The sequence below is a fragment of the Natator depressus genome, chromosome 6, assembly GCF_965152275.1.
Source record: "Natator depressus isolate rNatDep1 chromosome 6, rNatDep2.hap1, whole genome shotgun sequence".
NCBI classification, from domain to species: Eukaryota; Metazoa; Chordata; order Testudines; family Cheloniidae; genus Natator; species Natator depressus.
Window position 1 is genome coordinate 23,563,348 of NC_134239.1, and position 27,865 is coordinate 23,591,212.

General features: G+C 39.7%; 1 protein-coding gene across 2 annotated transcripts in view; it reads right to left on the bottom strand.

Moving 5' to 3' along the window:
• Positions 1-2,369: 2,369 nt before the first annotated feature.
• The window catches only part of CHID1 (chitinase domain containing 1), a 241,024-nt gene continuing 215,528 nt past the window's right edge, over positions 2,370-27,865 (bottom strand). For both annotated transcript variants that reach the window (XM_074954813.1, XM_074954812.1), the window contains exons 11-13: positions 5,430-5,510; positions 4,563-4,605; positions 2,370-2,564 (exon numbers count right to left, since the gene is read on the bottom strand). In XM_074954813.1, the coding sequence (XP_074810914.1) occupies positions 2,466-2,564; positions 4,563-4,605; positions 5,430-5,510 (223 nt within the window). In that variant the 3' untranslated portion in view covers positions 2,370-2,465. The remainder of the gene's footprint in view (positions 2,565-4,562; positions 4,606-5,429; positions 5,511-27,865) is intronic.

Genomic DNA, 27,865 nt, shown 5'->3' on the forward strand with positions numbered 1-27,865 from the left:
TTTCTAAATTGGGTCAACCACTGATTCTATAGGTCCAATATCCCTGCCCCCACAAAGCATACATAGCCAATACATGCTTCCAAGAAAGAAGAACCGTCTATGCCCCCACAGAGCAAATACTGTTTAATTCTATACATGTGGAGGAGGAAATCCCTCAGCCACATTAGGAGTCAGTTTACTTGTTGCCTTTAAAATAAAAAACAAACATTCATTCATTTAACTATACTGCATGGGGGTAAATTTTAGTACTGAAAAGACGTTCATATTAATGAAAGATTGTACCTTTGCCTCCTTCTTCTGGTGTATTATTTATAAAACACCATAAATGTGCAAGGCACCTTAGAGATAAACGGCAACATCTGTGGCCTGAAGCACTTACACTATGCATGGTTCTAACTACAAAGTGCACTTCTCTTCTGGTGTTTATTTGTCAAGATATAAGCAGGGTTAGTTTGATCTTTCTGTCACGGAGAGGCGTTCATTCCATCTGCAAGGAAGGGGAGGACAGTTCATCGAAACATGCAGCTCAGCTGGAAGACAGATGTGACACTTGAGCTTCACAGCAAACAAACAAGGAATATAAAAGAAGGCAATGAAAAGAATGTGGGAAGAAAAAATATATACATTGACCACTGCCATGAGTGGAGCTGAAATATTGTTTACTTCCCCATACTCCAATTTTGAAAGTTCTAGCTAACTAGCCTAAAAATATTGCATCCTCCAATTTTGCAAGTTCTAGCTAACTAGCCTAAAAATATCCGTGCATCTCACAATACAACCTGTTACAATTTTTATTTATCATTTGAGTGCTGAAACAAAACAGCTTTGTAATCTCATTGAAAGGAGGAAAAGAGTGGAATTAAATTCATTTGCTATTCTAGATCCTATTGCCAATATTACTTTAAATTGCTTTTGACTGAACCAGAAAGTTCAGGTTAACTGAACAAGAGGATACAAAAAGCAAATTACCTCGGTACTAATGGCAAGGAAGAAAGATCCCTGATCAGTAAACCCTGTTGGATTCTTTACAGTGTGAAGAGTTGAGAGATGCCAGAACTAAATCAGAGAGGTGAAAATCAATAGGGTTTTAATCAGTGGTGGATTACAGTGGGATTTATTTCCTTGAAACCAGCGGGAGTAGATAAATCCCACACTGAGATTAATTACTAGCAAGGGAGGTGATGGGGAAGTAGAGCAGTTATCTTCGTGAGAGCTATGAGTGGCAAGAAGAACATCAGTGGATCTATAGGGATCTCTACAGACGATCAATATTCCCCCTTCAAATTCTCAGCACTCCCTTTTTAGGTTCCTACAAGGCATCTCATATTAGTGCATGTTTTATTAAATACACAGGACTTGTGAAACTTGTAAGTGTGAATCACTATCTTGGAAGGGGAAGGGGTTAAATAAAAAAGATCAATTTTTATGTCTTTTAAGAAGGTTAGGTGGTCAAGTATTATAGCAAAAGCAGTCGCAACGAACGGACAGATCATATTTTAAGAGGTCCCCTCTACAGGCTTCCCAAAGCACAAACAAGTTGGATTAATGATTTACAGCCTTATTTTGAAAGGGGTTGAGCGCCCACTGAAGTCAATGGGACACACAGAGGTGCATCTTTGAAAATCACATCATGAGTGCTTAGCCATTTAATTTTATTCACTTCCCAAGTGCATTTTTTAAGGCCTTTGGTGCTAGAAGTTAGGATTTCCTCAAATTAAGGACTAATGCAAAACACATTACTACAAAGTGACCCATCCAGCAGGTTAAGGATAAGACAGCAGTCAGACAACCCTCTGGTGAACAACATGTAACTTTAGAACCAAGTCCAGAATAAAAAATACCATGGTTTTGAGCTACTTAAGGGATTTGCTAAATACAGAAAACAAACAGAACAAAGTGCTGTTAGTCAGTGTTTGATTCTCTACCAGCCTGGCAGAAATGTATTATTTGTTTTCCCTTTCAGTTTTATGCCTACCTTGCCATTACATAAAGACCAATACCTGTTTACAAATGAGTTCTTGTACAAAATCTGAGACACTACATTTGCCATGCACAAACCAGACAGGTAGGTCCATTCACTTACTTCTCCGATTACCAATGATAGATGACACATCTACATCTTAAACATGGGTCAGAAGGATTAAACTGTCGGTGTTATTTCCTTCTAGGAGATAGTCCATGAAAACTATGAGAAGTCTAGTGTTCCCTTGATGGTGGTCTATTTTAATGACTGTATAAAGCAAAAGTTAGAGGCACAACTTTTGCTTCAGTGCATTTTCTCAAACACAACCATGTGTTGCAAGCTGTACAGTAATTCAGAACAGGTTCTTTATTGGGAACATACAAATTCCATACAGATTTCATATAAATTACCAAAAAAAAAATCATCTTCCCAGAAATACCTCACTTAATTGAATGTGCAGTCTCTGTGAAGCAAATGAAGTCTCTCCAATTAGTCTGCAATTTTAAAGCAGATCATAAAAATAATCCAAGCCTTGTCCCAGCTCCCAGATGGCTATTCCAGTCCCCAGTTCCTTTGCAAGTTCTAAGCGCAACTGGATGGACTAAGAAAAGGATAGAGAAAATAATCAGTTTTTGCTGAATACAAACATTAGGAACTGCATGCAGCCCTCTCTTTTTAGCACTCGATACAATGCATAACAAATTTTTTTGTTTAATTATTTATTTCTTAGGCCCAGATGTCTGGAGACTATAGTTTCAAGTATTCACTGGTCAATAAGTGCAGAGCCAGTTTAGTCCTACCAGTTAGGGCATTTTTTAATGCATCAGCCTAGTATATGCTGATTAACTGGACATACAGAACAGCCTTGAAGTAAACAATATTCTGAACTATGCACTGAAGTATTTTTATTTGGGCTATCACTTACACAGTGTACTGCAATGCACACTTCGAAAATTGTGTCACCAGGAATTTCAACTCTCCCAGAAGTCTTAAACCAATTAACACAACTTGTCACATAGCAAATATTCTGTGTTTACAGAATGTCATCTCCAACCCAAGGCCATTCTTTTCATCTTTCAGGGCAAACTCACACAGAAAATTACATCTTAAAGGGATACTGTCAGGCTAGTATTTAAGAAAAAAATTATAACAAAAACCCAAACCAAACAAAAACAACAACAACAACAAAAGATTCCTTATCTATGTTATAATCACAATTTTACATTATTACAAATGAAAGAATTTTAGCAATTTTATGTTTGGTATTTCTCTCAGCCTGGACAAATCAAGATAGTATTTTTCTAGTCCACTTTCAGATTCTCTTGCACTAGTGCAACGCTGCAAAGTTTGAACTGCAAACACTACAGGAAAGTGTTTAAAACTTGTTCTCATTGGAATTGGAAAAATCAGGAATATATCAGTTTGTCTTGGGGTTTGTGGCTGTTTTTTACAAAATCTGAATGAGTCAAAATTTGAGCAGACAAGATACCTACAACTACCCAATTAAGATGAAGATGAAGAAACTGAGTTGTGAGGAGGGAAGCTAAAAGACAATTTGGTGTCACTAGCCTATTTAACTGCTTTTATATGAGTGACTTTTCAGCTTTGCTTCAGTGTAGAAATCTCTCTAAACCTTTCATTACAGCCTGTTAAAAATGGAAGGAAAATTCTATTTACACGTGTATAAATACATCAATTGCCACAGTACAGCATCTACTATTCAAAGATGAAAGAATACTCGAAAGAATTCTCCAAAAAAATTAGAGGAATTATGTTCAAAACCCAGATGGAGTCTACCAATAGTGCGATAAAAGCATTCTGCAAGACCCAGGAAAATGTAGCAGGAGAACTTCCAGTGCAATCTGTCTTTGCTAAGGTGCAACTACCCTGGGGTTTACAGCACTTCCCCACGTGGCTCCACCAGTACTAGCAAGGAAGAATTTAACACAGTGATAAACACTTTCACATCCTGTCTACATTAGAGCCAATGATGGGAAAGGTGCTCATGAGGCTGAAAGGAACATTCCTCTCCCACTTACATAATGCGGGCTTCTGATGGATTCATAATGGTTGAGTCATTTACAATTTGGCACTCTCTTTTCTAAGCTTAATATACTTTCATTATAAGCTCATTTTCCATTCCACTTGATTCTTCAAGTCCTGTTTCTAAGGTTTGTCCACATATAGACTTAATGCACAGCAAGCTTGGGTGTAAATCTATAGCGCACTAGTCTGCCGCGTGCACTAACTGGTGGTGTGTGGAGCCCGATACTGTGCACTAAAAGCTCCCTAGTACACTTTGAGCTACATTTCTCTCTGTTTAAAATAGCAGTAGAGGACAAAGCACTTCGGGGAACTTTTAGTGCGTACTAGCAGGGTCCACAATAGTGACTCAGTGTGCAGCAGGCTAGTAGACTGTAGATTTACACTCAGCTAGCTGGGGACTAACTCTCCACATGGAGAAGCCCTAAGTTGATGTGGGAGAATCTAGTGACAGAGTGGCCTCTTGTACAAAAATGCAAGGAGGCAAAGCAGTACCCACCATCTTCCCTCTTTTTCTTTTATCCCCTTCTCATCAGAAGAAGGGACATAGACATACCTTTAATGTTGGGTAGAAGACAACATGCTTCCCTCCTTTACTTCTGCAAAGCACAAGAAGAAAATAGTCACTCACCTTTTTGACATTGGGGTGGGTAGATTTTATGAGGTTTTTCAGCTGACAGAGGTTAAAGTAAGTTTCTTTTTTTTTTTTTCCTCCAGAAAAGATTTGAGAAACCTGAGTTTTTATTGTGAATTCTATTGGTGCTAAAAATGAGAGAACACAGTACTATTAGCACCCAAGAGTTAATATGAAAATAGGTTTCAGAGTAACAGCCGTGTTAGTCTGTATTCGTAAAAAGAAAAAAGAAAAGGAGTACTTGTGGCACCTTAGAGACTAACCAGTTTATTTGAGCATGAGCTTTCGTGAGCTACAGCTCACTTCATCGGATGCATAGCATATCGTGGAAACTGCAGAAGACATTATATACACACAGAGACCATGAAACAAAACTTCCTCCCACCCCACTGTCCTGCTGCTAACAGCTTATCTAAAGTGATCATCAAGGAAGGCCATTTCCAGCACAAATCAAGGTTTTCTCACAGGTTTCAGAGTCTGACTGAGGCTTGACAGATAACTTAGGTAGGGATGCTCTGCATACCCAAAATACTTCTGAAGATCTGATCCACCACACTTAAGTGCTAAAGTTTGTTTTAGCTACGTCTGTTACTTGATTCACCCTTCCCTGCCTTATCTCTCTCCCCTGAAACACTCTTTTATGTTCCTATTCACGGCTGACATAGCTGACAAACTGCAGACTCTCAGCATGCTGAATTCAGTCACATATTATAGAAGTAGTAATTCAGTGTTTATGGGACCCAGGCCCAAGAATATTCACAGAGCACTAAGTAAATGACTGCCACTCACTTTTTGTATTCCAAAGAGTGTTCAGCTATTTGTTCATCCCAAACAATTTTCGGTTTGTTTTCCTTCAGGGTTTCAATGTACCTATAAATTAAAATCACAGGTATAAAATTAGTTTTATAATTATTCTAGAGAAAAGTTTAAACCATTAAAAGAATGTTAAAGCTACTTATCCATCCACGTGGCATATGTATAGAGCAGGCTGAATATTTATTAATAGTTTACTCAACAACATCCTTCGTCAACCGTCTAATATATCCTTTCCAAACCAGTTTTTTTTCCAGCCCATTCAACCAGCTAAATAGATAGCCAAATATGCCATTTTTTAAAGCAACTGTTGAATTTACTCATATATGTATTTTCATTATTCAACTATTATAGCATACCCACTCTGGTACTTGAGCACATTTGAGGTCTGTTTCTAGGACACTGACACCAGGGATTTCAACCAAATTCTCCCCAGTTCTTAAAAGTGTAAGCTAGTTCTTTTCAAAATGAGCTGCTTGTATATGTACTGTGCTTCCTGTCAGCACAGAGTGCCATGGAAGACATTTTTCAAGTTTTGTTTTGTTCGATTCACTTATTTGGGTACCATCCTTCAGAGAAATGACACACTTGCCATCTGTCACTGTTGGTGTCCTTCCAAGACAGGCAGAACCTAATCATGTCAAAATCTGAATGTGGAGTCCAAATCAAACCTGCTTCTTCAGGAAGGATTTATTTTATTCAAAAAGGGAGGATGGTCCGGCAGTTTGGGGGTTAACCTGGCACTTGGGAAACCCACATTAAACTCTCTACTCAGCCACAGACTTCCTTCCTATGTGACCTTGGGCAAGTCACTCAGTCTCTCTGTGTCTCAGCTCCCCATCTGTAAAATGGGGATATAGCATTCCCTATCTCACAAGGATGTTGTTAGGTCAATACGTTAAAGACTGTGAGACATTCAGATACTATGGTCATGGGACCTATATAATTATAATAGATATATATTTTCCTCTTGTATATCCTCCTGTCTCTTTTCAGCATGAATCTTCTTTGCCCGGAAGGCAGAACGTAACTTTTTAAATGTATTTTCTGACTGGACACTGGAGTTGTTATTGACTGATAGTTCATCCCATTTCCAAGAGGCACTGCCTTCTTTCTACAGACAATCACAGATTTGAAATCAAATCCCTGCTTGCCAGCGCATCACCTTACAGTGGTCCCTGCAGATTAACCGAATAGGCAACAAGAGAGTAGAAAGGTGATGTTAATAAAGACTACTCTTATCCTGAATTTCTATTTCTGCAAGGTTGATTAAAACCATCTCTTCCATAACATAGGACTCATTATAGCAGAAATTTCTCTGCTTTGAACAACATTTACAGGGAAAAAATAGACTTTAAATCTTTTTATTTTAAAATACAAAGTTTCCATCACCCAAGTTCAAGATGGCATAACTGATTTCCATCAACCATTATCCTGACCTGTTAGTCTTGAAATCCCACCAAACTATACATTTAAAAGAAGAAAATGGTTCTTATTTTTGAGCTTGATAAAGATTTATTTCTCCCCTTTCTTCAAATATTATTCCAAATGGCAATTACAGCATTCACTATCACACAGAATATTTCCATCTCTCTGCTGTGGTTTTCTGCTCAATTGTGCATTAGTACATAGCCGGTCTATGATTCAAATGGCATTTTTACAAGAGAAGGGAATTTAGTTTTGTCTGGTGCATTTCATGTTGAAGCGATCTCAAAGTGCACCACAACATGACTTAGAGTGTGCTAGTTCAGGAACTGTCAGGAAACATACTGTAGTAGCTATTGTAAGGTCAGCAAGGGCTGATTTATACGGTAGTCTTGAACATTTAGTTTTTCACTGACAGGTAACATAGGACTAAGATCCTTGTTCTTTTTTTGAAAAGTGCCATAGAATCTTGAACTTCCATTTGGATGATCATTAAACATGGGCATCAGAGAGCCAATTTTTCATATTTAAATTCCAGGACAGCACTTAGCACCTTGCCCCATTCCAGAACTGCGGCATTAATAGTTATAACAGCACAAGTTCTGGCTTAGGACTTGGACCCATGAGGATAAGGCCCAGAGACAAGTGCTACCAGCTAAGCCATGCTGATCCACATGGGTCTTCTTTTGTACATGCGAAGCTAGAATAACAAATTCTAATTTCTTTGCTAAAAATTCCAACAGCATTAAAGAGAGTGGTAAACACGCATGATTTTTTAAAACCAGAAATGTAACATATAGCAACCTTCACAGCCTCCTGTGTGTGTGTGTGTGTGTGTGTGTGCGCGCGCGCGTATGTATTAGGGCTGTCAATTAATCACAGTTAACTCATGTGATTAACTAAAAAAATTAATTGTGATTAAAAAAATTAATCGCAATTCATCGCCATTTTAATCACACTGTTAAACAACAGAATACCAATTGAAATTTAATAAATGTTTTGAATGTTCTTCTACATTTTCATATATATTGTATTGTGTGTTGTAATTGAAATCGAAGTGTACATTGTTTTTTATTACAAATATTTGCACAGTAAAAATGATAAACAAAAGAAATCGTATTTTTCAATTCACCTCATACAAGTCCTGTAGTGCATTCTCTTTATCGTGAAAGTGCAACTTACAAATGTAGAATTTTTTTGTTACATAACTGCACTCAAACACAAAACAATGTAAAACTTCAATGCTTACAAGTCCACTCAGTCCTACTTCTTATTCAGCCAATCGCTAAGACAAACAAGTTTGTTTACATTTACAGGAGATAATGCTGCCCTCTTCTTATTTACAATGTCACCGGAAAGTGAGAACAGGCATTTGCATGGCACTTTTGTAGCCAGCATTGCAAGGTATTTACGTGACAGATATGCTAAACATTCGTATGCCCCTTCATGCTTCGGCCACCATTCCAGAGGACATGCTTCCATGCTGATGACGCTAGTGAAAAAAATAATGTGTTAATTAAATTTGTGACTGAACTCCTTGGGGAGAATTGTATTTCCCCTGCTCTGTTTGCATTGGTACGCAAAGAAGGTACCAATGTGAGATTTCTAAAGATAGCTACAGCACTCGACCCAAGGTTTAAGAATCTGAAACACCTCCCAAAATCTGAGAGGGACAAGGTGTGGAGCATGCTTTCAGAAATCTTAAAAGAGCAACACTCTGACGCAGAAACTACAGAACCCAAACCACCAAAAAAGAAAATCAACCTTCTGTTGGTGACATCTGACTCAGATAATGAAAATGAACATGTCAGTCCACACTGCTTTGGACTGTTATCGAGCAGAACCAGTAATCACCATGGACGTATGTCCCCTGGAATGGTGGTTGAAGCATCAAGGGACATATCAATCTTTAGCGCATCTGGCACATAAATATCTTGCGACGCCGGCTAAAACAGTGCCATGCGAATGCCTGTTCTCACATTCAGGTGACATTGTAAATAAGAAGCGGGCAGCATTATCTCCTGCAAATGTAAACAAACTTGTTTGTCTGAGCGATTGGCTGAACAAGAAGTAGGACTAGATGGACTTGCAGGCTCTAAAATTTTACATTGTTTTATTTTTGAATGCAGGTTTTTTTGTACATAATTCTACATTTGTAAGTTCAACTTTCATGATAAAGAGATTGCAGTGCAGTACTTGCATGAGGTGAACTGAAAAATACTTTTTTTTTTTAAAGTGCAAATATTTGTAATCAAAAATATATATAAAGTGAGCATTGTACACTGTATTCTGTGTTGTAATTGAAATCAATATATTTGAAAATGTAGAGAACATCCAAAATATTTAAATAAATGGCATTCGATTATTGTTTAACAGTATGATTAATCACGATTAGTTTTTTTAATTGCTTGACAGCTCTAGTGTGTGTGTGTGTATCTTAACACGCTATATGGTTAGCTATATAAGCCAAATGAGACACACAACCATTTTTTTTTTTAAACACAGTTGCTCATTAATGTGCTGCATTTACCACATACGGTGCAGACCTGCACTGAACATAATACTCCTGGGCTTCTCTGGGATGCTTATCGCCACAGTATGCAAGAGCTTCAGAAAAAGTAATGAATTTATCTTCACAACAACAGTAAGGTAAGTGGTATTATTCCCATTTTAGAGACAGGGAAACAGGTCACAAAGATTAAGGCCAAAAGTGTCAAAACTGTCCACTAGTTGTGGGTGCCCAACTTGAGAAACACAGGACCTGATTTTTCACAGTATTTATCAAGTACAATAGAAATGCTATGTTCAAAGCACAGCTATGACTACCTTCAGTTGCAGTTGAGAGTGCTCAGCACTTCCACAAGTCAGACTTCAGATGTCTCAAACTGGCCATCCAGAAAATGAGATCATCTGTGAAAGTTTGGTTTAAATGACTTGCGCAGCACCAGATAGAAACTCTGACATACAGACGGATATAATCCAATTCTCCAAGACAGATTTCAACTGCCCTAACCCAGATACCATCCCCTCTCTTCCTGCAGCCCCCTGCCTCATCTGCTACTCCACTTGTGCAACAAATGAGGCAGAGCTTTTGGGGGAGGAAAGGTTGTTTTGTTTTTATATATATATATTTTTAAACAGACAACAGCTTCACTCACTATGCAAACCTGATTCATCCCCAGAGCCCAGTCCATCCTGTATACTGAATGGGGCATGGGTCCTGGAAAAAAAATTTGTGATCTGAAATTAAAGACTATCACGATTCACACACACGGGTCACAGTTTTTTAGTATATGGTTTTCAAAGTTAAAAAAACTGAAAAAATTAAATTCCATGACATGGAATCAAATTGATCCCATATGGGTCAGCAGCAGAGTTGGAACCCTCAGATCCACAGCATATACCTATCTACCACTTGAGCTAACTGAATAACTGGTAGAGGATAACAGCCTACTATTGCTACCTAGAACTGCCACTAGAAGGAGGATGAGAAAATTTGCCAATAGGTTTCTCAACTGTTTTCTAGCCAGCAGCAGAATCCTGGATTCTGTTCCAGGATCTGGAGGGGAGTGTTCTCTAGCGGGTAGAAACATTTCTGCCCATCCCTTAGCATGCCTCTCCCTGCAGCCTTCTATCCTTGTCCCACCTGTTCCTTTCCCCACTCTCACCTCTGGCCTGACGCCTCTCTGTTCCTATCCCCCCAACATGCTCCCCTTTTGCTATTCCCTCTCTAACCTGCTTGAGTTACAGTGCCTGGCACCAGAGCAGCCCCTGGAAACCATAGGAAAATTACAAAGTCCCATTCAGCTGCTGCAATCCTGATCTGAAGTACGGTGAGTGCAGACTGAGCTGCCAGAACTTGGAGGGCAACCTCTAACAAAGCTCTACTGAACATGTGCAAATGAAAAATGTGGGTGGATTTTCATGGAGACAGCAAAAGACATCTGACCCCTTCATGAGCACCTTGCAAATTTCAAGTGCCTGCTCCAAAGCATGGAGCTGCCAGAGTGCCTTCCCAGCTATGAATTTAACCTTAGCAAAACAGTGCATTTTCCCCCAAGCCTCGTTCTCTGAAATGAACTGTTAAAAGATCAGCGTACAGCAGGCCCTGGAATGGAAAATTTCAGCCTGAGCAATTAAAAGCTTTATGAAGTTACGAACTACTCAAAACACGTTCATATAATGGAACGTTGGGCAGCTTTGAAGACAAGCATCGCTGCCAGCTGCACCTATAATATGAGAGACTCAAAATGTATAAGGAACGATCTATAAATTACGGTCAGGCACAGATGCCAAAAAAGAGGTGGTCACATAGAGCAGTTGCAGACACAATCCATTATTCTAACATACCGTTGACACTTGCTTGGTTACAGAGCCTTATGGCAGGGTTGTGTTGAAATATTGTTCCCTCAGCATTGCTTTCTATGGAATAAATGAGAAGCCAAAGGCTTACCCATGATCGAGCACTTTCAAGTCAGTCCTGTCAAAGCTGTGGACCTATGAACAATACCAATATGGCTAGGCCCACACATAGCGTGCTTTGCAGCACATTCAGCTATCAAATACAGGGTCCAAGGGAAAGATTCCCAGGATTTATGGCAGTAGCTGTGCACTTCTTACTGGTGTGTGAAAAACAGCATGGCACTGGAATACCTTAGGAGAAAAAACACTGCTAATCTATATCTCCCAAAAGAAGATATTTATCTTTAAGCATAACATTTTTAGTCTGGAATACAAATATATTTAAAAAAATTCTAGTACCATATTTTTTGGTAAAGAACATACATGGGGAAAATATATAGCTTCATTTAATTTTGAAACCAGAGTTTTTTTATTTGATATATCTATTTGTTTGTTTATTTTTGTAATGTTTCTAGTTCTTAGGGTCCTTTAGAAATGTTTCCCAAGTGACTAAGCACGAAAAGGCTCCCAAATGCCTACGTCACTTTTTAATAAAGTTACTCCCCAGTTTTTCATTTTCTTCTGCTTAATCTTTAGAGAAAGAGAAATGAACACTGAACATATTTCCCATGTCTCTCCTCTCTTCTCCTTTGAGTCCTCTTCTAAAGTCTTTGTGCACTGGGAATTACAGATGCATCAGGAGGTCAAACAAAACCAGACCCTTTGTCATCTTTTTAGTCAATACAAGCACTTGACTGATAAACACTTATCCTCCACCCCAGTTATAGAAATGGACAGACCTGAAGACTATCCCCTTTTCTACTGCTCCAGCAAAGAATGCTGTGCTGAGGCACGCTCTGTGCAACACCAAAGTGATCTGGAAAAAAGTATGTAAAATCTACATGAAGCTATTAAAAAGAAAAAGTGCAGCAGTAGCAGCAACTATGTGCCTAATTACAAAAGTAATCAGACAAGCAAGTAAGAAAAACAAATTACAGGCTCATCCCCTGCTAAATCTGAAATATGCACAGACGCATTAAGAGTATCCACATGTTGCATTTTATTTTAAACTGGCTGAAGCTACACCAAGCCCCTCCTATGGTTATAAAACCTCTATATATCAGCAATTATATATATATGCCTCTCAACATGCCAGACAACTGTACCTATGCATGGTTCAACTTGTAGAAGATAAGTTTTAGATTGCAATAATCCACACTAACTGTATTGCCTCTTCATGCCACATAATTAAGACACAGTTTGTTCTTTAAATCGAAAAGTCTAGATATCGGATGACAAATAAAATGTACAAAATACCTTCCAAAGAATGTTCAGTTCAATGCACAGGACAACTCACGTACAGGACAACACTGGTTATTTCGGAACTATCAGATGGTGTATACTTGGATCACTCCAGAGAAAAGTGCAACATATGGGAGGCAAAAGCATACCCATAACAAAAGACCTCTTTCAGTGAGGGTATTATACCATGGACTGGTAATACATAGGATTGCCAGGGATCCGGTTTTCAACCGGAACACCAGTCGAAAACGGATCCTGGCGGCTCTGATCAAAAGTCCAGTCGGTGATGCAGCGGGGCTAAGGCAGGCTCCCTGTCTCTGCACTGCTCCCGGCAGCACCCGGCATGTCCTTGCGGCCCCTAGGCGGAGGGACGATAAGAGAAGGTCTGCGTGTTGCCCCTGCCCCCAGTGCCGGCTCCACAGCTCCCACTGGTTGGGAACTGCAATCAATGGGAGCTGCAGGGGCAGTGCTTGCAAGCATGGGCAGCATGTAGAGCTCCCTAGCCCCTTCACTGAGGGGCCACAGGGACATGCCAGGCACTTCTGGGAGCAGAGTGAAGCCAGGGCAGCCAGGGAGCCTGCCTTAGCCCTACTGCATCGTCGACCGGGAGCTGCCTGAAGTAAGTGCTGCCTGGCCGGAGCCTGCACCCCAATCCCCCTCCCCCAGGTCGGAACCCCCTCCCACACCCTAACTCCCTCCCAGAGCGTACACCCCAACACCCTGCCCCAGCCCTGAGCCCCCTCCCACATTCCAAATCTCTGCCCCAGCCCTGCACCTCCTCATGCACTAACTCCCTCCCAGAGTCTGCACTCCTGTCACAAAGCCTCCTCCTGGAGCCTGCAGCCCATACCCCCTCCCACACCCAAACCCCAAGCCCCAGCCCTGAGCCCCCTCCTGCACCACAAACCCCTCATCCCGGGCCCCACCCCAGAGTCCTCACCCTCCACATACTCCAACCCTCTGCCACAGCCCAGAACCCCCTTCTGTAGCCTGAACCCCTCATTTTTGACTCCACCCCAGAGCCTGCATCTCCAGCTGGAGCCCTCACCCCTCCCACACCCTAACCCCCTGTCCCAGCCCAGTGAAAGTGAGTGAGGGCAGGGGAGAGCGAGCGAGGACGGGGGAGGGGGGGGAATAGAATGAGTGGGGGACAGGACCTCTGAAAAGGGGTGGGGCAGGGCAGTGGTGCTCGGTTTTGTGCAATTAGAAAGTTGGCAACCCTAGTAATACATTCTATTTAATGTTGAATTTCAATGTCAACTATAACTTCCTCCTTTTTTAATTGCACATAACTTTCTCAAACCAATCCCTTTCTGGGGGGGAATTTCAATGCTTGATCTCAGGATGGGGATGTTTTTTGTTGATTTATTTTTTAAAACAAGATTGAGCAAAATAGATTCTACTGTGGAGAAAAAGGATACAGCCTTCCTAAAGTGTGTGTTGTAGCACAAGGTGATGGGATGAGCTATACAAAGAAAGAAAGGTAGAGGCTAGAAGGGATAATGGCAAATGTTTGATGGCTGCACCACATTTGTGAAATTGTTGTCAAAGATGAGTCTTGCCCCTGAATGTTCCATTTTACAATCACCACTAAAATGACTGGCACTTCACAAAGAAACAAAGTGAAGAAGTGTGCCCAACAGTATAAAGAACTGAAACTGCAGAGATCAAACAAAATATGGGGAACAACCTGAAGAAACTGCTCCCTACTCGGCAATCAAGTCCTACACTCAATGGAATCTTTCGCTTAACACACCCATGATAGCCCCTCTATAGCTCTGAATGCAAATGCATGTAATCAGTTTCTTTCTTGCAATCACATACTTTTCAACTTTTGGTTTATGAGTACAAGTGCCTGCAAAGGAGAAGTTTCTACTCTGCAGATGCAGTAGCAAGCTACAGTCAAGCACTTTGCCCTGCTCTGTTCCAGTTTGTGAAGGAAGGTCTTTATAAAAGCAAACAAAACAAAAACAGGTTTAAAGTAGTGAGGTAACTACACTTAGCTCAGTCTCAGAAGGTACAAAGATCCGCAAAAAGAAAAGGAGTACTTGTGGCACCTTAGAGACTAACCAATTTATTTGAGCATGAGCTTTCGTGAGCTACAGCTCACTTCATCCGATGAAGTGAGCTGTAGCTCATGAAAGCTCATGCTCAAATAAATTGGTTAGTCTCTAAGGTGCCACAAGTACTCCTTTTCTTTTTGCGGATACAGACTAACACGGCTGTTACTCTGAAAGATCCTCAAGAAATTTTGGAAGAAAATGTTTGCAAAATTACTGAATATATTCATAGCTATTAAACTCAGCTTTGAGATACTCAGCACTGTTGATTAGCAACCTCTTCAACTGTAACATTTGAAAATAAAATACGAAAGTGAATTGGTTAAAATAAAGAAAAACTATACAAAGAATGTTAAGTCTCCCTCACCAGACCCTCCAAAATGCAACCGGCTTGTAAAATTGCAAGTACAGAAGGGTTGTAATTTATCACATTTTACATATTAGTCTTTAAATATAGTATTTCAGAGCATCCCTCAAATCAACCAAGAGCCCTGCTTTATGAAATAATAATAATAAACGTTTAGATGATTTTTTTAACGCAGAAATCCAGTGCAGCTGTGATTGTTAGATGCATTCCCCCTCCAGTTTCTCAGCATAAAGCTTCCTATACTCAAATATGTCACTATTAGGATGCCAAACTATAAATTACTAACTATTAAAGAAGGCAAAGTTGTATCCCACTGTACCACTTTCTTATGCATTGCAGAATCTAGCATTTATTTCCCCAGCTTTTTAAAGCTGGATATAAAACAGACAGAATGTCCAATAAAAGGATGACAAGCACAGAGTGTCTTGGGAAAGAAATGGCACAATAATAAAACTGCAAATGAAACATCAAATCAACTTTTACTCCAAAGATTGCGGGGCCAGATTCTGCAGCCCTTATTTAGCTTGCATAGTACCTTACTCAAAGAATATTCCCATTAAAATCAACGGGATTACTAGTGAGGTAAGACAATATGCAACCTGAATAGGACTTGCAGAATCTAGCCCTATTCATACACAACAGTTGGTACATGGGGTACATACACAACACTTATTTCAGAGGCACACTTTTCATTCCTGTGTATGGTCCTGTGTATGGCTGGTGAAGGATTCACAAAGTGGTCTGAAAACAAACTATATAAAGCAGCCTCTTCCTATATTAATCTTCTCTCTGTTGTTGTCTGCTTCTTTATTAGGTCAGTTTTTAAACAGGCAATTATAGCATTTTGAAGATTTCCAACAGGGTGGCTTCACTGTTAGTGTGTGTTTGTTTTAGTGGCTTTATAAAATCATCTCATTGATTTTCCCACAATGCTTCACCACTATCTTGATGGATAAGGCTTTTTAACACAACCCTACTTACTGTCAACCTGTCTCTCTGCTCTAGAGATGAAGGTATTGCATGTTTTACTTGTAGCCATGTTGCAGTAGCTGAATAACTCACCAGTCCACTAGCAGGGGTACCAAACAACATTCCTTCCTATGACTCTGTACTTAAAAAGCACCTTGTTTAGAGTTCTAAATATACTTTAGAAGCATAAATATTTTAAGGCACACAACTGCAAGGAATCAGGCTGGTATCCCATTTTGTAGAACGTTACAGAGATAGGGGCCGAGGTCAAGATTTTCCAAAGGGCCGTTTGATTTTGGGTGCTCCTTGAGAAGTTTCAGGATAGAGACCCAAAATGGAAGTCCCAAAGTTAGTGGACACTCTAAAATTTGGGCCTGTGACTTGCCCAAGGTTGTATAACCCATCAGCAGAGGACTCAGGAATAGAAATCAGGTGTCCTAACTTATAGCTCTTTACCCACTATTTGAGAGTGTTTTCTAGTGAACAATTATTTGTCCTGCTATAAGCTGTTGAAAGTAATAGAAATATTTTAGAAAATAACTTACTTTTCAATATGATCTATTCATAATTTTTGGGGGCGTCAGTCCCAAAACTATTTTAGAGCAGTTCACGGCTGCTACACCAAACAAAAGTAGGTGCACAAATGTGTCATTGTTCTGATAATCTGAACAAGGTTTGAAAGCTAAACCATAACTAGAAATGGATGAAAATCAGAATTTCTGCCCCCACACGCAAGGCCGGATTAACTCTCCTGTGGGCCCAGGGCTACTAGATTTTGTGGAGTCCCTGGGGGCTGGAGTGGGCTCAGGGCTGGGACAGGGGTTTGAGGTGTGGGAGGGGGTACAGCTCCAGCTGGGGGCGGTGGGGCCAGGGTTGGGACAGGGGGCTGGGGTGCAGCAGGAGGTTCGGGGTGCGGCCTCTTGATGGGAGTTTGGGTGCAGGAGGCAGCTCAGGGCTGGGACAGGGGGTTGGGGTGTAGGAGGCAGTGCAGGGTGTAGGCTCCGGCCGGGAGGCACTTACCTCGAGCGGCTCCTGGTCGGCATCACAGCAGGGCTAAGGCAGGATCCCTGCCTGCCCTGGCTCCGTGCTGTTCTGCTCCCTGAGGTGGCCAGCATGTCCAACCCCTAGGCAGAGGGGCCAGGCCACTCTGTGCTGTGCACACTGCCCGTGCCCATGGGTGCCGCCCCCACAGCTCCCATTGGCCGCGGTACCCGACCAGTGGGAGCGGCGGAGCCGGCACTGGGGCAGCACACAGAGATTCCCTGAACGCCCCTCACCTAGGGGCTGCAGGGGCACATCGGTGTGCCAGTGCTCGCGGCTCCAGCCCCGGGGGAGGGAGGGGGTGCCGAGGCTCGGGGACTGGTGTCGCATCCGGCTGCATCTGGCCCACTGGCCCCCCCTTAGCCTGAGGGCTGCAGCCCCTAAAGCCCCTGCATTAATCCGGCCCAGCGCACATGAAATTCTGATATTTTGACATTTGTATTCACCCCAGATCTAAACAACAAGCAGAAATACCAAAATTTTCACAGAACAATACGATGCGAAAAATTCCAATATGGAAGTGTTGAAACAAAATATGTTGGAACAATGATACAACATTCAAACAAATCAAAATGTTTAGCTTTGGCTTGGTTATACACTGAACTGCACTGGCCTCATGCCTCTGGTCTCCTATGTAGGCAAGGCCCAAGGGCCAGATTAAATATCCCATAATGCACCACGTACATGGGACTCTCATGATGCATTGGGGAAGTTTAGCCTTGGTTTGGTCACAGTACATCATGGGAGATTTAGTTTAGCCAGGGAACCCGGTCCATAAAAAAGAAAGGGGGCATGAGGCACCAGGAGTACAACTTCCATGAAGCACGAAAACAGCTCAGGCAGATGCAGTTCCATGTCAAATGGACTCAAAACGAAATGCTACCAGTCAAGTCAACAAACCAAAATGTTTAGATTTGGGTGGACATACAACGAAACTTAGTTCAGAAAAATAAAAAAAATTGGGACAAAAATCAACATGTCAATTTTGCAGAAACTACCTCTGCCCCGGAAAAAATTCTTGACAAAAAGTTCTTGACCACTCTAACCAATACCACCCAAATAGCTTTTCCTTTACAAAACAGGGAGAAAAATGCTGCTTTTAGTCTTGAGTCAAAGAAACTGGAATCATGCACAAAGCCAGGCACAACAGAACAATGAAATGTGTCAAAATGCATATGTTTAAGATTTTTAACTAATGTGACAGCTGTGTTAAAGAAAATATGAAAACCTGCTCTACAAAAATGAGATCTTTATATCTAAGCTGGGATATGTTTCCCAACCAATACAGATATGATGGATTGATACACAGGCTCACATGCCTGTCTGTTATACTTAATGGAACGCGGCTGTTAGTTCAGCAGTTCAATTTTACTTTGTGAAGATACAGATTTCAATTTGTTCATTCACTGTTTTCCATTTTTCAAGTCATCTATCTGCAGCAACAAAATTTGAACCATGTTCTTTAGCGCCAGTGCAGATTACTTGTGACAATGGCTGTTAATTAAGGGATTTTTTGTTGTTTTTGTCATCTGCAGCATCTCCGTGTAGTTTACTGGTAAGAGTTTCTGCTCTTCTAATCATAACCTAAAACTGAACTATCTTCTTCCACCTAAAACATCAGGCAATCTTTCTCTTATATTTGCTCAGTTGACCATGAATTTTTCTCTTCAGTTTATCCAATCTAACACTTGACAGGTCACTATTTGCAGTGGGTTTGGTTTTGACAGCTTGGGCTGCCTTAACAAATAAGCCGTTTGCCTTTAAAAGCACAGTGTATGGTCTAGACAGCAATGTCTGCTGCAAGCAAAGAGGGCACCTTCCTGTCAGACAGCAGACAAGCTAATGGTAAGGTAATTTACTTCACCCATATAAAAATCATGATTCAAGGAACCCCACAAAACCAAGCAAGCACCTGAGAAGTGAGTGCAATAAACCTGCACAGTGAGTTGAGAGCACAAGTCTCTACCTACATTTTTAAAATGTGTACATGGATTACTGAGCCAGACTCTAGCTCCTTTGATGACATAAAAATAATCCACAAATGGAGAATTTTTGTTTGTTTGTAATTCACTGAGCATCTAATTCTATCCGAGGTCTCCAAAATACACCTTTAATTGGTATCAAATACGCTTATACATAAAATTGTATTCTAGCATTTTGAAAAACTAAGCTACACTTCCATAGTCTCAACTGGTTATTCCAACAAAACCACTCCTTTGCAGGATACAGATCAGTTCAGAACATTGTTTCTTGAACCGGGAAAGTGGCTGATTTCAGGGGATGAGGCAAATATATGAAGGAATTTCAATTTTTTTGCTAGATCACTTTCCCTGAGAAATAAACAAAATAAGAACTTTCTGCTGCACTCTCTCAACATTCAAGTGACGATTTTGCGCCAGTCTGGACAATGCTTTGTCGACGGAAGATGCTCTCCTGCCAACAAAGCTACTACCCCTTGTTGGGGGTGGTTTTATTTTGTCGGCAGCAGAGTTCTCTCCTGCTGACAAGAGTGGCTACACTGCATACCTTACAGCAGCACGCACAGCTATGCTGCTGTAAGGTGCCCAGTGTAGACATAGCCTAAGAAAAATCTGAGAAGCCTTCATTTAAAGCAGATTGCTTTTAGCACCTCTATACTGTACTATATGTGAAAGTTAATTAGTAGTTGTCTAGCAGTTCAAATTGTAAGATGATTTTTTTTTCAGATTTATAAAATCCATCACCGAACATACTAGGCACAGATATTAACAATAATATAGAACTGAAAACAAACTTACAGCCAGAAATTTCCTGAAAAATTATCTTTGCCCCAGTTGTTAAAAAGCACTGCTATCTGACATCGGCTAGACTACATGACTACCAAGAACACCAGCTATCAACCTATGCAGATACTACTGGTGTGTTGGTACCCTTCCCCCCATTTGTTAAGTCACCTGTTTATATATTTTCTAAATCCTACATTCTAAGTTCTCTGGTGCATGGAATGTCTATTTCTTTGGAAAGTACCTAGTACAATGGAGTCCTATTGCGCCACAATACGGATATTATTATTAAGTTCCACTCAACTTAGCTGTCTCCTTACTCTACGTACTCTTTCTCCTTCCTCTGAAAAACCCCGGAGAATAGATAGGCCTTATAGTTTCCCCTGAAAGTCAGGAGACTCTGACACTGACAAGTGAAGGTGAGAAATATTTCCCAGGCACCTTGTTTAAACCAGGGGTTGTTTGATTGTACATCTTAGCTCTAACTGCCACAATGTCACAAGAGAGGACACAAGCCCATTCAGGCATAAGACATTCATGAGCTATGTACACTTTTTTTCTGAAGGACTATAGGAATCCTGGTAACCACATGCTTACTGATGCAACCAAAATATTACCCAGATAACAATGGCGCAAAGCTACAAGTATTGTCATCGCTAGGAAAGAGTAGAATGTCCTTTCTTCCGTACAAACTTCACTGACAAAAATATGATGACCTACTGAAATTAGTAAATAAATTAATTAATTTAAAAAAAATGAAGGCTCTTTTGTCAAGAAAGTCCCTAACCTTCACACAAGATGTCAATTTTTAAACAGAATTTAGACTGTTTGGATAAGGCTCTAGGTTAAGAAAGGATTGTGATTATTTTTTTATTCTTTTCTACCTCTTTCCTCCCCTCGCTTTCCTTGCTAGAGTCTTCTAAATCACATTCCTTTTATCTGCATCAGCCCCTCCACCCATGCAGGATGACAGAACCTGGTCAGGTCATGAAATCCAGGATTTGTGTGAAAGGAGAAGAGAAAGAGGAGAATACTGAAGTCTGGGGTCAAGCTGACACTGTCAGGAAAGCCTCATTATTTGCCCCTTTATAGGAACTTACTTCCATTATACAGGTCACTGCACCTCACCACAGCTATCCTGTAGTCAGGACCAGCTCAAACTATCAAATCCATTTCTGAATCACCATGCCAGAACATAGCTCCGTGAATCAGTGCAAAGCCAGAACTTACTCCACAGGCAATCAAAGCACTCCCAGCTCCTACCAGCCGGAACAGCAATACCTCTACAAGCCTGAGGTCAGGACTGGCTCAAGACCAAGGTTTTCAACATGAAATATGTATTTCTTCTGGAGACTAGGAATAGAAGATCAAAGATTAAATAATTGATGTCAAATAATAAATAATAAATCTTATCTTCAAAATCAAACATTCATAATGCATTAGTTACTCTTGTTACAAACGTCGACTAAATAGAAGAAAAGAAGCAGAGTCAAAGAAATAAAATCTGAAGATGACTAAAATTTGCTTCCAAGTTTCTTCTGTAGCAAGTCTGATTGTGTACGAGGGAGATAATTTGAAATGCTTTGTTACTACATACATTGACACTGCTAACCCAGCAGGTTACACTTTTACCTGAAAGTCATAGCAGCTGGTGCATAACTGTAGCTGACTGCCCAGAACTGTCTTTTATGCAAGACATAAAGAGAGTCCTGACAAATTGTTAAAGACGTTAGATCAACTTGCAGTGGTATAAATGTTTGTCCTACTGCTCCAGTTAAATTCAGATTCAAAGAATTACAGTACATTAGGAAGAAGACCTGGTCTAGTAGACTGAGACTCAGAAAGCTCAAGTTCCATTCTCAGAGCAGCCACTGACTGTCAGTGTGGCCTCAGGAATGTCGCATAGTCATTCTGCTTCAGTATCCTTATTGGTATAACGAATACAGTAATACGTATCTTATCTCACAGGCTTGTTCTCAGAATCAACCAGTTAATGTACTAACCAGCTAGTTAGTAAAGTGCTTTGAAGGTAAAGTGCTAGTTTAAGAGTAAAATTTGCGGACATGCTTAAATGACTTTGGACCCTAAGAACCACTTTCAAAGTAACTTAGGCACTTAGAAGTCTAAGTGTTACTGATTTCCAATGAGACATAAGCAGTTATAAAAATTTTAGCCTGATTATTATTACGCTGGTACTTAAAATTTACCCTAATAAAAAGCTATAATGATGAGTTAAATAAAAATTTGTTTCTCTCTAAGCCTAGATCAGATCTCAACATACGCTGTATGCAGGTATTATATAAGAATATCTGGGGTTTCAAAACTAAACATAATTTAGATCCAACATTAAATATCTGTGGCATAAATCCAGTCATAAATTTAAAAAAGCTGGCAGTACTATGTTATTTTCATCACATCAGGTTAGGTTTTTGCCTTCAGATTCTTAAAAAAAAAAAAAAAAAAAAATCAGTACTTTTCTTCTCCCTCAAGACATGCAAAGTGGGGTTAAATTTATTAAGGTGCTATCACATCAGGCTCTTGACTTTGTCTCATACTGGATTTGAACCCTCACAGTAGAGAATTTTGGAGGTCTTAATGCAGTGTATAGTAGACAGTTTGTGATCACAATTAGGCATTAAAAACAGGGTGGAAAAATATTCCAGATTGACCTATTTTAAGGTTCTGAATTCTTCTGAACTTCTTTTCATTTTTAAAAGCCATTGTACTTCTTGTTTCCAAGTCAAAGGGCAGAAACTGAGTCAAAGGGCAGAAACTTCCTCTAGTGTCTGTGCAGTCATCATCCTTGATAACTCTTCTAGTTAATTCCTGCATTGCAATCTCTGATCTTATCTCATTTTAAAATGTTAGTCAGTTTGTCCTTTGCTATTGTTACCAGCTGGGTCTGATCTGATTGAAAATTGGTGCTGGAGTACCAGTGTATTAAATACACCTGAACTTATGCTGACTCAGTAACACTCCGAAATGTAACTATGCCTCAGACATATCAAACGGTATGGGTGACAAAAACGGACCTCTGTGGTATCTCACAGATGATCTCTTGGGGAAAAAGACTAATTTTCCCGAACCACTCTTGGGACCCCCCCAGAAAAGTCTGGCAGAACTAATGAAGAGCAGCTTTGTTAACTTACAGACCACAGACATACCTATAAACCTCATGATCAACTACATCAAAGGCATTCAACAGATTTAACAAACGAAAGACAGACAACACCTTTTCCTCATCCCCTGTTAAGACAGAAACCAGCACAAGCAATTCAGTTTCTCCCAAGCCGAGATCCTGGCCCTCACTGATCTGGATTTTAAGAGACTAAGGAGTCAAATATATGGCTAGAGTTGACATGCCACATCCCTTCTCAAGAAGAGATCTGATACAGGTCAACAGTTGACAAGACTGACACAGCCAAATGATGATTTAAGCAAGTGCCACATAAAAGATACAAAGACAGCAGACACCATGCCTTTTCCCCCTCTCCACCAATAATGATGTACTTTTATGCTGGCCTTCATCAGTCATGTAAGGACACAGATACAACTCACAAAGCCTCTCTTAAGACCCAACAGAATTTCTAAGCAAGACAGGTCGAACACACAGATAGCTTGCATGGAGAGCTGCAGATTCTGTTCCATTTCCAGAGTTGGAGAAGTCAATCCAGATCAAAGCCATTATCTGAAAAGTAGTTTGAAAACGTAAATGAGAAACTCAACTAACTGACTGAAGGTAGCACAGATTTACAAAGCTGACAGTCACCTGGAACCTGCAGCTGCGTGAGATACTATGTGGAAGGCAAAATAATATTTCTTCTCCTCCCACATAGCCTCAGCGTAAGACTTGAAAAATTCTGTGTGATGCAAACATATTCCCTCTGGCACTTCTGTGACCAGTACTCTAGCTATTACCACTCTTGCTTCATCCATCATGAGTCCCTCTAAAATATGACCTCTTGGGGCAAAGCCAACTGAAAAGTTAGTGGAGGATAAAAGAAGTTGCTATACAATCCTGCCACACCATCAAAGTGATCTGATTGCTGAATAATCTTTCCTCAGCACCATCTGGAATCTCAGTTTCCTTCCACCATTAAACAAGATCTGTCTTGCCTCTGCAACTATGGTATGCCCTGTCCTCAAATTGCAGGAAGCAATGGTCCACCTACAACAAGGATGTAACTTTCACTTTCCCCACCTGCAATCTCATTCCAAATACTAGATATCAAGGGTGACCAACTGTGTGAGTCAAGTCAAAAGCCGTCCAAGACAATCCCATGGTCAACATGGCAACAACGAAACCCTGAAATACTGATAGTATTTCCTGCCCCATGGATACTGCTGATGTTTCACTGTATCTTACCCCAGCCAACTAGAGTTTTCATTGCTTCTGTGCTAAATAAAAGCAAGACAGAAACATTCAATTAGTTCCACTTTAACTAGTTAGGAAAAATATGCTTGCAAAGGAATACTGGCTTTCAACACTTCCTTATGCCTGTGCATACTTACTGGAAACACTCAACTCAAATAAGAATTTTAATTCCCTACACTGCATGTAACAGTAAACATTAATTAATCATGTAATCATCACTAACAAAATATTCACTTGAAGAGTCTGAGAAATGACACAATTACTAAGATCTCAACTGTTACATTAATGTGTTATTTTAGTTCCGTGGTAAATGTCACCATTGATCTCCTAAGGCTCATGCATTTAAAAAGTATTACACGTTAGGTTCCTAAATGGAAGCATGTAGTGATGGAATTATAGTGAAGACCAAAAGAACCTGATCTTGCTACTAAATCTGGCACTGGACTGCCAAACTTTCCTGATAATCCTATTTACAACAGAGCTACCAGGTTATATATGTATGATATGTAATAGTTAGCAGGACTCGTTTGTTTGTTTAAATTTGCAATTTAAAAAAAGGGAATGTCAGTCAGATGTAGATAGGAGAAACTTCTGTACCTTACACAGAAAGATCATCATACTTCATATCTCAAGCATGGATTCACAAAGCAGAATAATGTTTCAACTAAGGATTACAAAGCAGACTAATTTTTTTTCCAGTCTCACCCCATAGCTTTTAATATCACAGTTAAAAAAGCAAATATGTATTTCAATTACCAACCTCTTCCCTCCCACAGAAGCCTCTTAGCACTCTACACATTATTTAACTCAAAACTATTATCTTATTGATCAAACTGAAAAACGTGAGTTATAAACACATTCCGTAGTCTCCTCTGAACTCTTATTCAGATAAGAATCAACAGACCCTACATATCAAATGCATTCTGTAAAAAAGGGTTTTTTAAAAATTATCAACTAGTTTGTATGTATCTTTAATGTGTGCTATTTTATAATTCCCAGTATAGCAAGTTGTTTACCTTTATATTAAAGAAATCACAAATTCAATCCCTGACTTGCCCTACCTTGAGATGATCCTAATTAAGAAAGGTAGCTATGCTAAAATGAAAACCTGTGATTGGTCAGTATACTCAGTGGGTGTCTCCAACACATTATGAAGCTATAAAACTGTATAATACTGTTCCGTCTTCCAGGACTGAGTGAAATGGAAAACCAAGAGCACTTCTGCTGCTTTTTCAGTTTGTTTTTCTCAAAATGTTTGAAACTACATTTCTCGCTTCACAGTGGGCCAGATTTTGACCTCAGTTAAATGGAGCTGTTCTGGATTTATACTAGAATAACTAATATCAGACTCTGGGCCTTTGGTTTTGAAAAGACAGAATGATGACAAGTCTAGGCAAATGAATGTTAATGTCTCATAAATAATGCAATTCTCATAGGATTGGTGCCTTGAAACGCAATTTAGAACAATGGAAGGGTTGTAATTCCTCCTCTTTTGGCATGATTTGAATTACAGAGAGGATATGAAGTAATAAAATGATATTAATAGCAAAATATATTTTCAGCCAATGAGAGTGGGAATGTGTACATTTTTAAAACTTCCTTCACTGTGGAAGAGAATGTTAGTACTTCAGAACATGGATTTTACATATCTTTACATTTGCTTTTAATTAACAAATATGCACTTGGTGGTGATTGGTTTTAAAGAAAAATTCCACAATTTTCCACAAAAAAACAGCTGTACACATTCTCTTTAACTGCTATGATGCACACAAACACATTTGTGTATTTTTTTGTTTGTTTAAAATGTACTTCAGATGTAATTAAAGTAAAAAATGGGTACAGACAGGTGGACATTTTTTAACATTAAGATTCACTTTTAAAGTAACTAACTATTTCATTCATTTGAAAGAGCTTCCAAAACAATATTTCCATTTACACCAAAATGACAACCATCTGAAGCCCAGATTAAGGACAAATGACTGCAACATTTCAATCTCTTTTCTGAAATCAACAGTACTTTTAAATGTCCACTTCAACACAAAATGCTGCAATCTTTCTCCTTTCAGCTATGTATAATTATTTCATTATCTTTACTAACTGCCTTATTAACTCTAATCTACAGCTCTCGATCAAACATATGTAAAGTTACTTGTACACAAAGAATCTTCAGTTCTCATTTAAAGTTGTTGCTTTATTTAGAAGGATAGCAGGGGACTTTTCTATTTTTAGGCTATTTGGGACCTTTCTCCATCTTAAAACTTTGTTAGTCTCCGAGAAATTTGGCAGAGTATTTCCTTCTTTCCACTGTTTAATGCCAGAAGATTCTCTCTCTCCTAAAAATAGATTCAACAGGAGAGAATATGGCTGAGAATGATCATATACATATTTACCCTAATTATACTGGGAATACTAAAACTATAGTACATATATGCACCTAAAGTTGTTCAGTAAGTAAATGCTTGGAGCTACAACATCCCATTTCCAATATTGACTGTGGCTTTATGTCTTATACCATTCACCAAGGTGTGGAAAAAATCACCTAGAAAATTGTTTAAGACAAGGCAAAAGAAAAAAAAAACTTTTGCAAAATATTATTCTAAACTAAGAGTAATAAACTTGGAGACATGCTCTATAGAAATCCGGTCTAAAAAGCTGTATGAAAAATACAAATGCAAATACAAAGGTTCTCTAGACAAATCAGGCACTAAGATTTAAAGGAACAGAGGACTGAAATAGGACACATTTTGTTATGGAGTGACCAAACAATGTCCTCTTGACTTTCTATAAATACACCAGTAAGTTGCATGTCTTATTGCTTCGTTATAAACCACTGCATACGGAGACAAAACCTATACATTTGAATGTAACAAAGGTTTTCTAGCTTTCAAAATTGAAAACTGTGTATTAAGATTTTTGTTGTGCACTTCAGCAGTATTGGAAAGATTGCACTGTACTACCCACATTGTACTTGTCCTGTGAATAACTTCAGTCTTCTGAGCAATTAATCTAGCACCTTTCTTGATCAGTACATTCAATGATGGAGCTAGAAGAAAATGAATTGTCCAGAGATATGAAAGATTAAATTAGAATAGATCACATGGGCCATACAATCTCTAGTTCTCTCTTTCCCTTTCTTTTTACGCTGATTTTTTCCCTCTGTGCTTTCCTCAAACTACCAGTTCCCATCATTAGTCCTCCACCTCTCTCTGTTGTGTTGAATATCTGTTTCTGGAAGCAGCATGAGGGCCATGATAGGATTAGAAAAGCGTCTTTAAGCAGTATTAACTTGCCTGTTGTAGTGAGGACAGCTGGAAGGTCCTGTCAGAATCCTAGTAGCCATGGCATATACCATCCCAAACCTAACTTTAACCTGTGCACGTTCTGATACATGACAAATTGTCCAACATTTTTCTTACATTCGATGATAGCTGAGTGCAAGAAAATGCATGGAGACAAGTGTGCAACGACACCTTTAATTATCTCAAAGCATAAAACTATCTGGCCACAGAAATTCCCAAAATGCTAAAGGCTTTTTCTTTCCTAATTACTTCACCATCCCCACAACTAGACACTATGTTTCGTGACTCTCCTTCTGGACATGGGGGCTGTTGAAACTCCATCTGGAGCTCATCAAGGGAGCTCTGAGCACTAGCTTGCAAGTGCCTACTGAGAGCAACAAGACTTTCAGCCCACCAAGGGATTGAGCATAG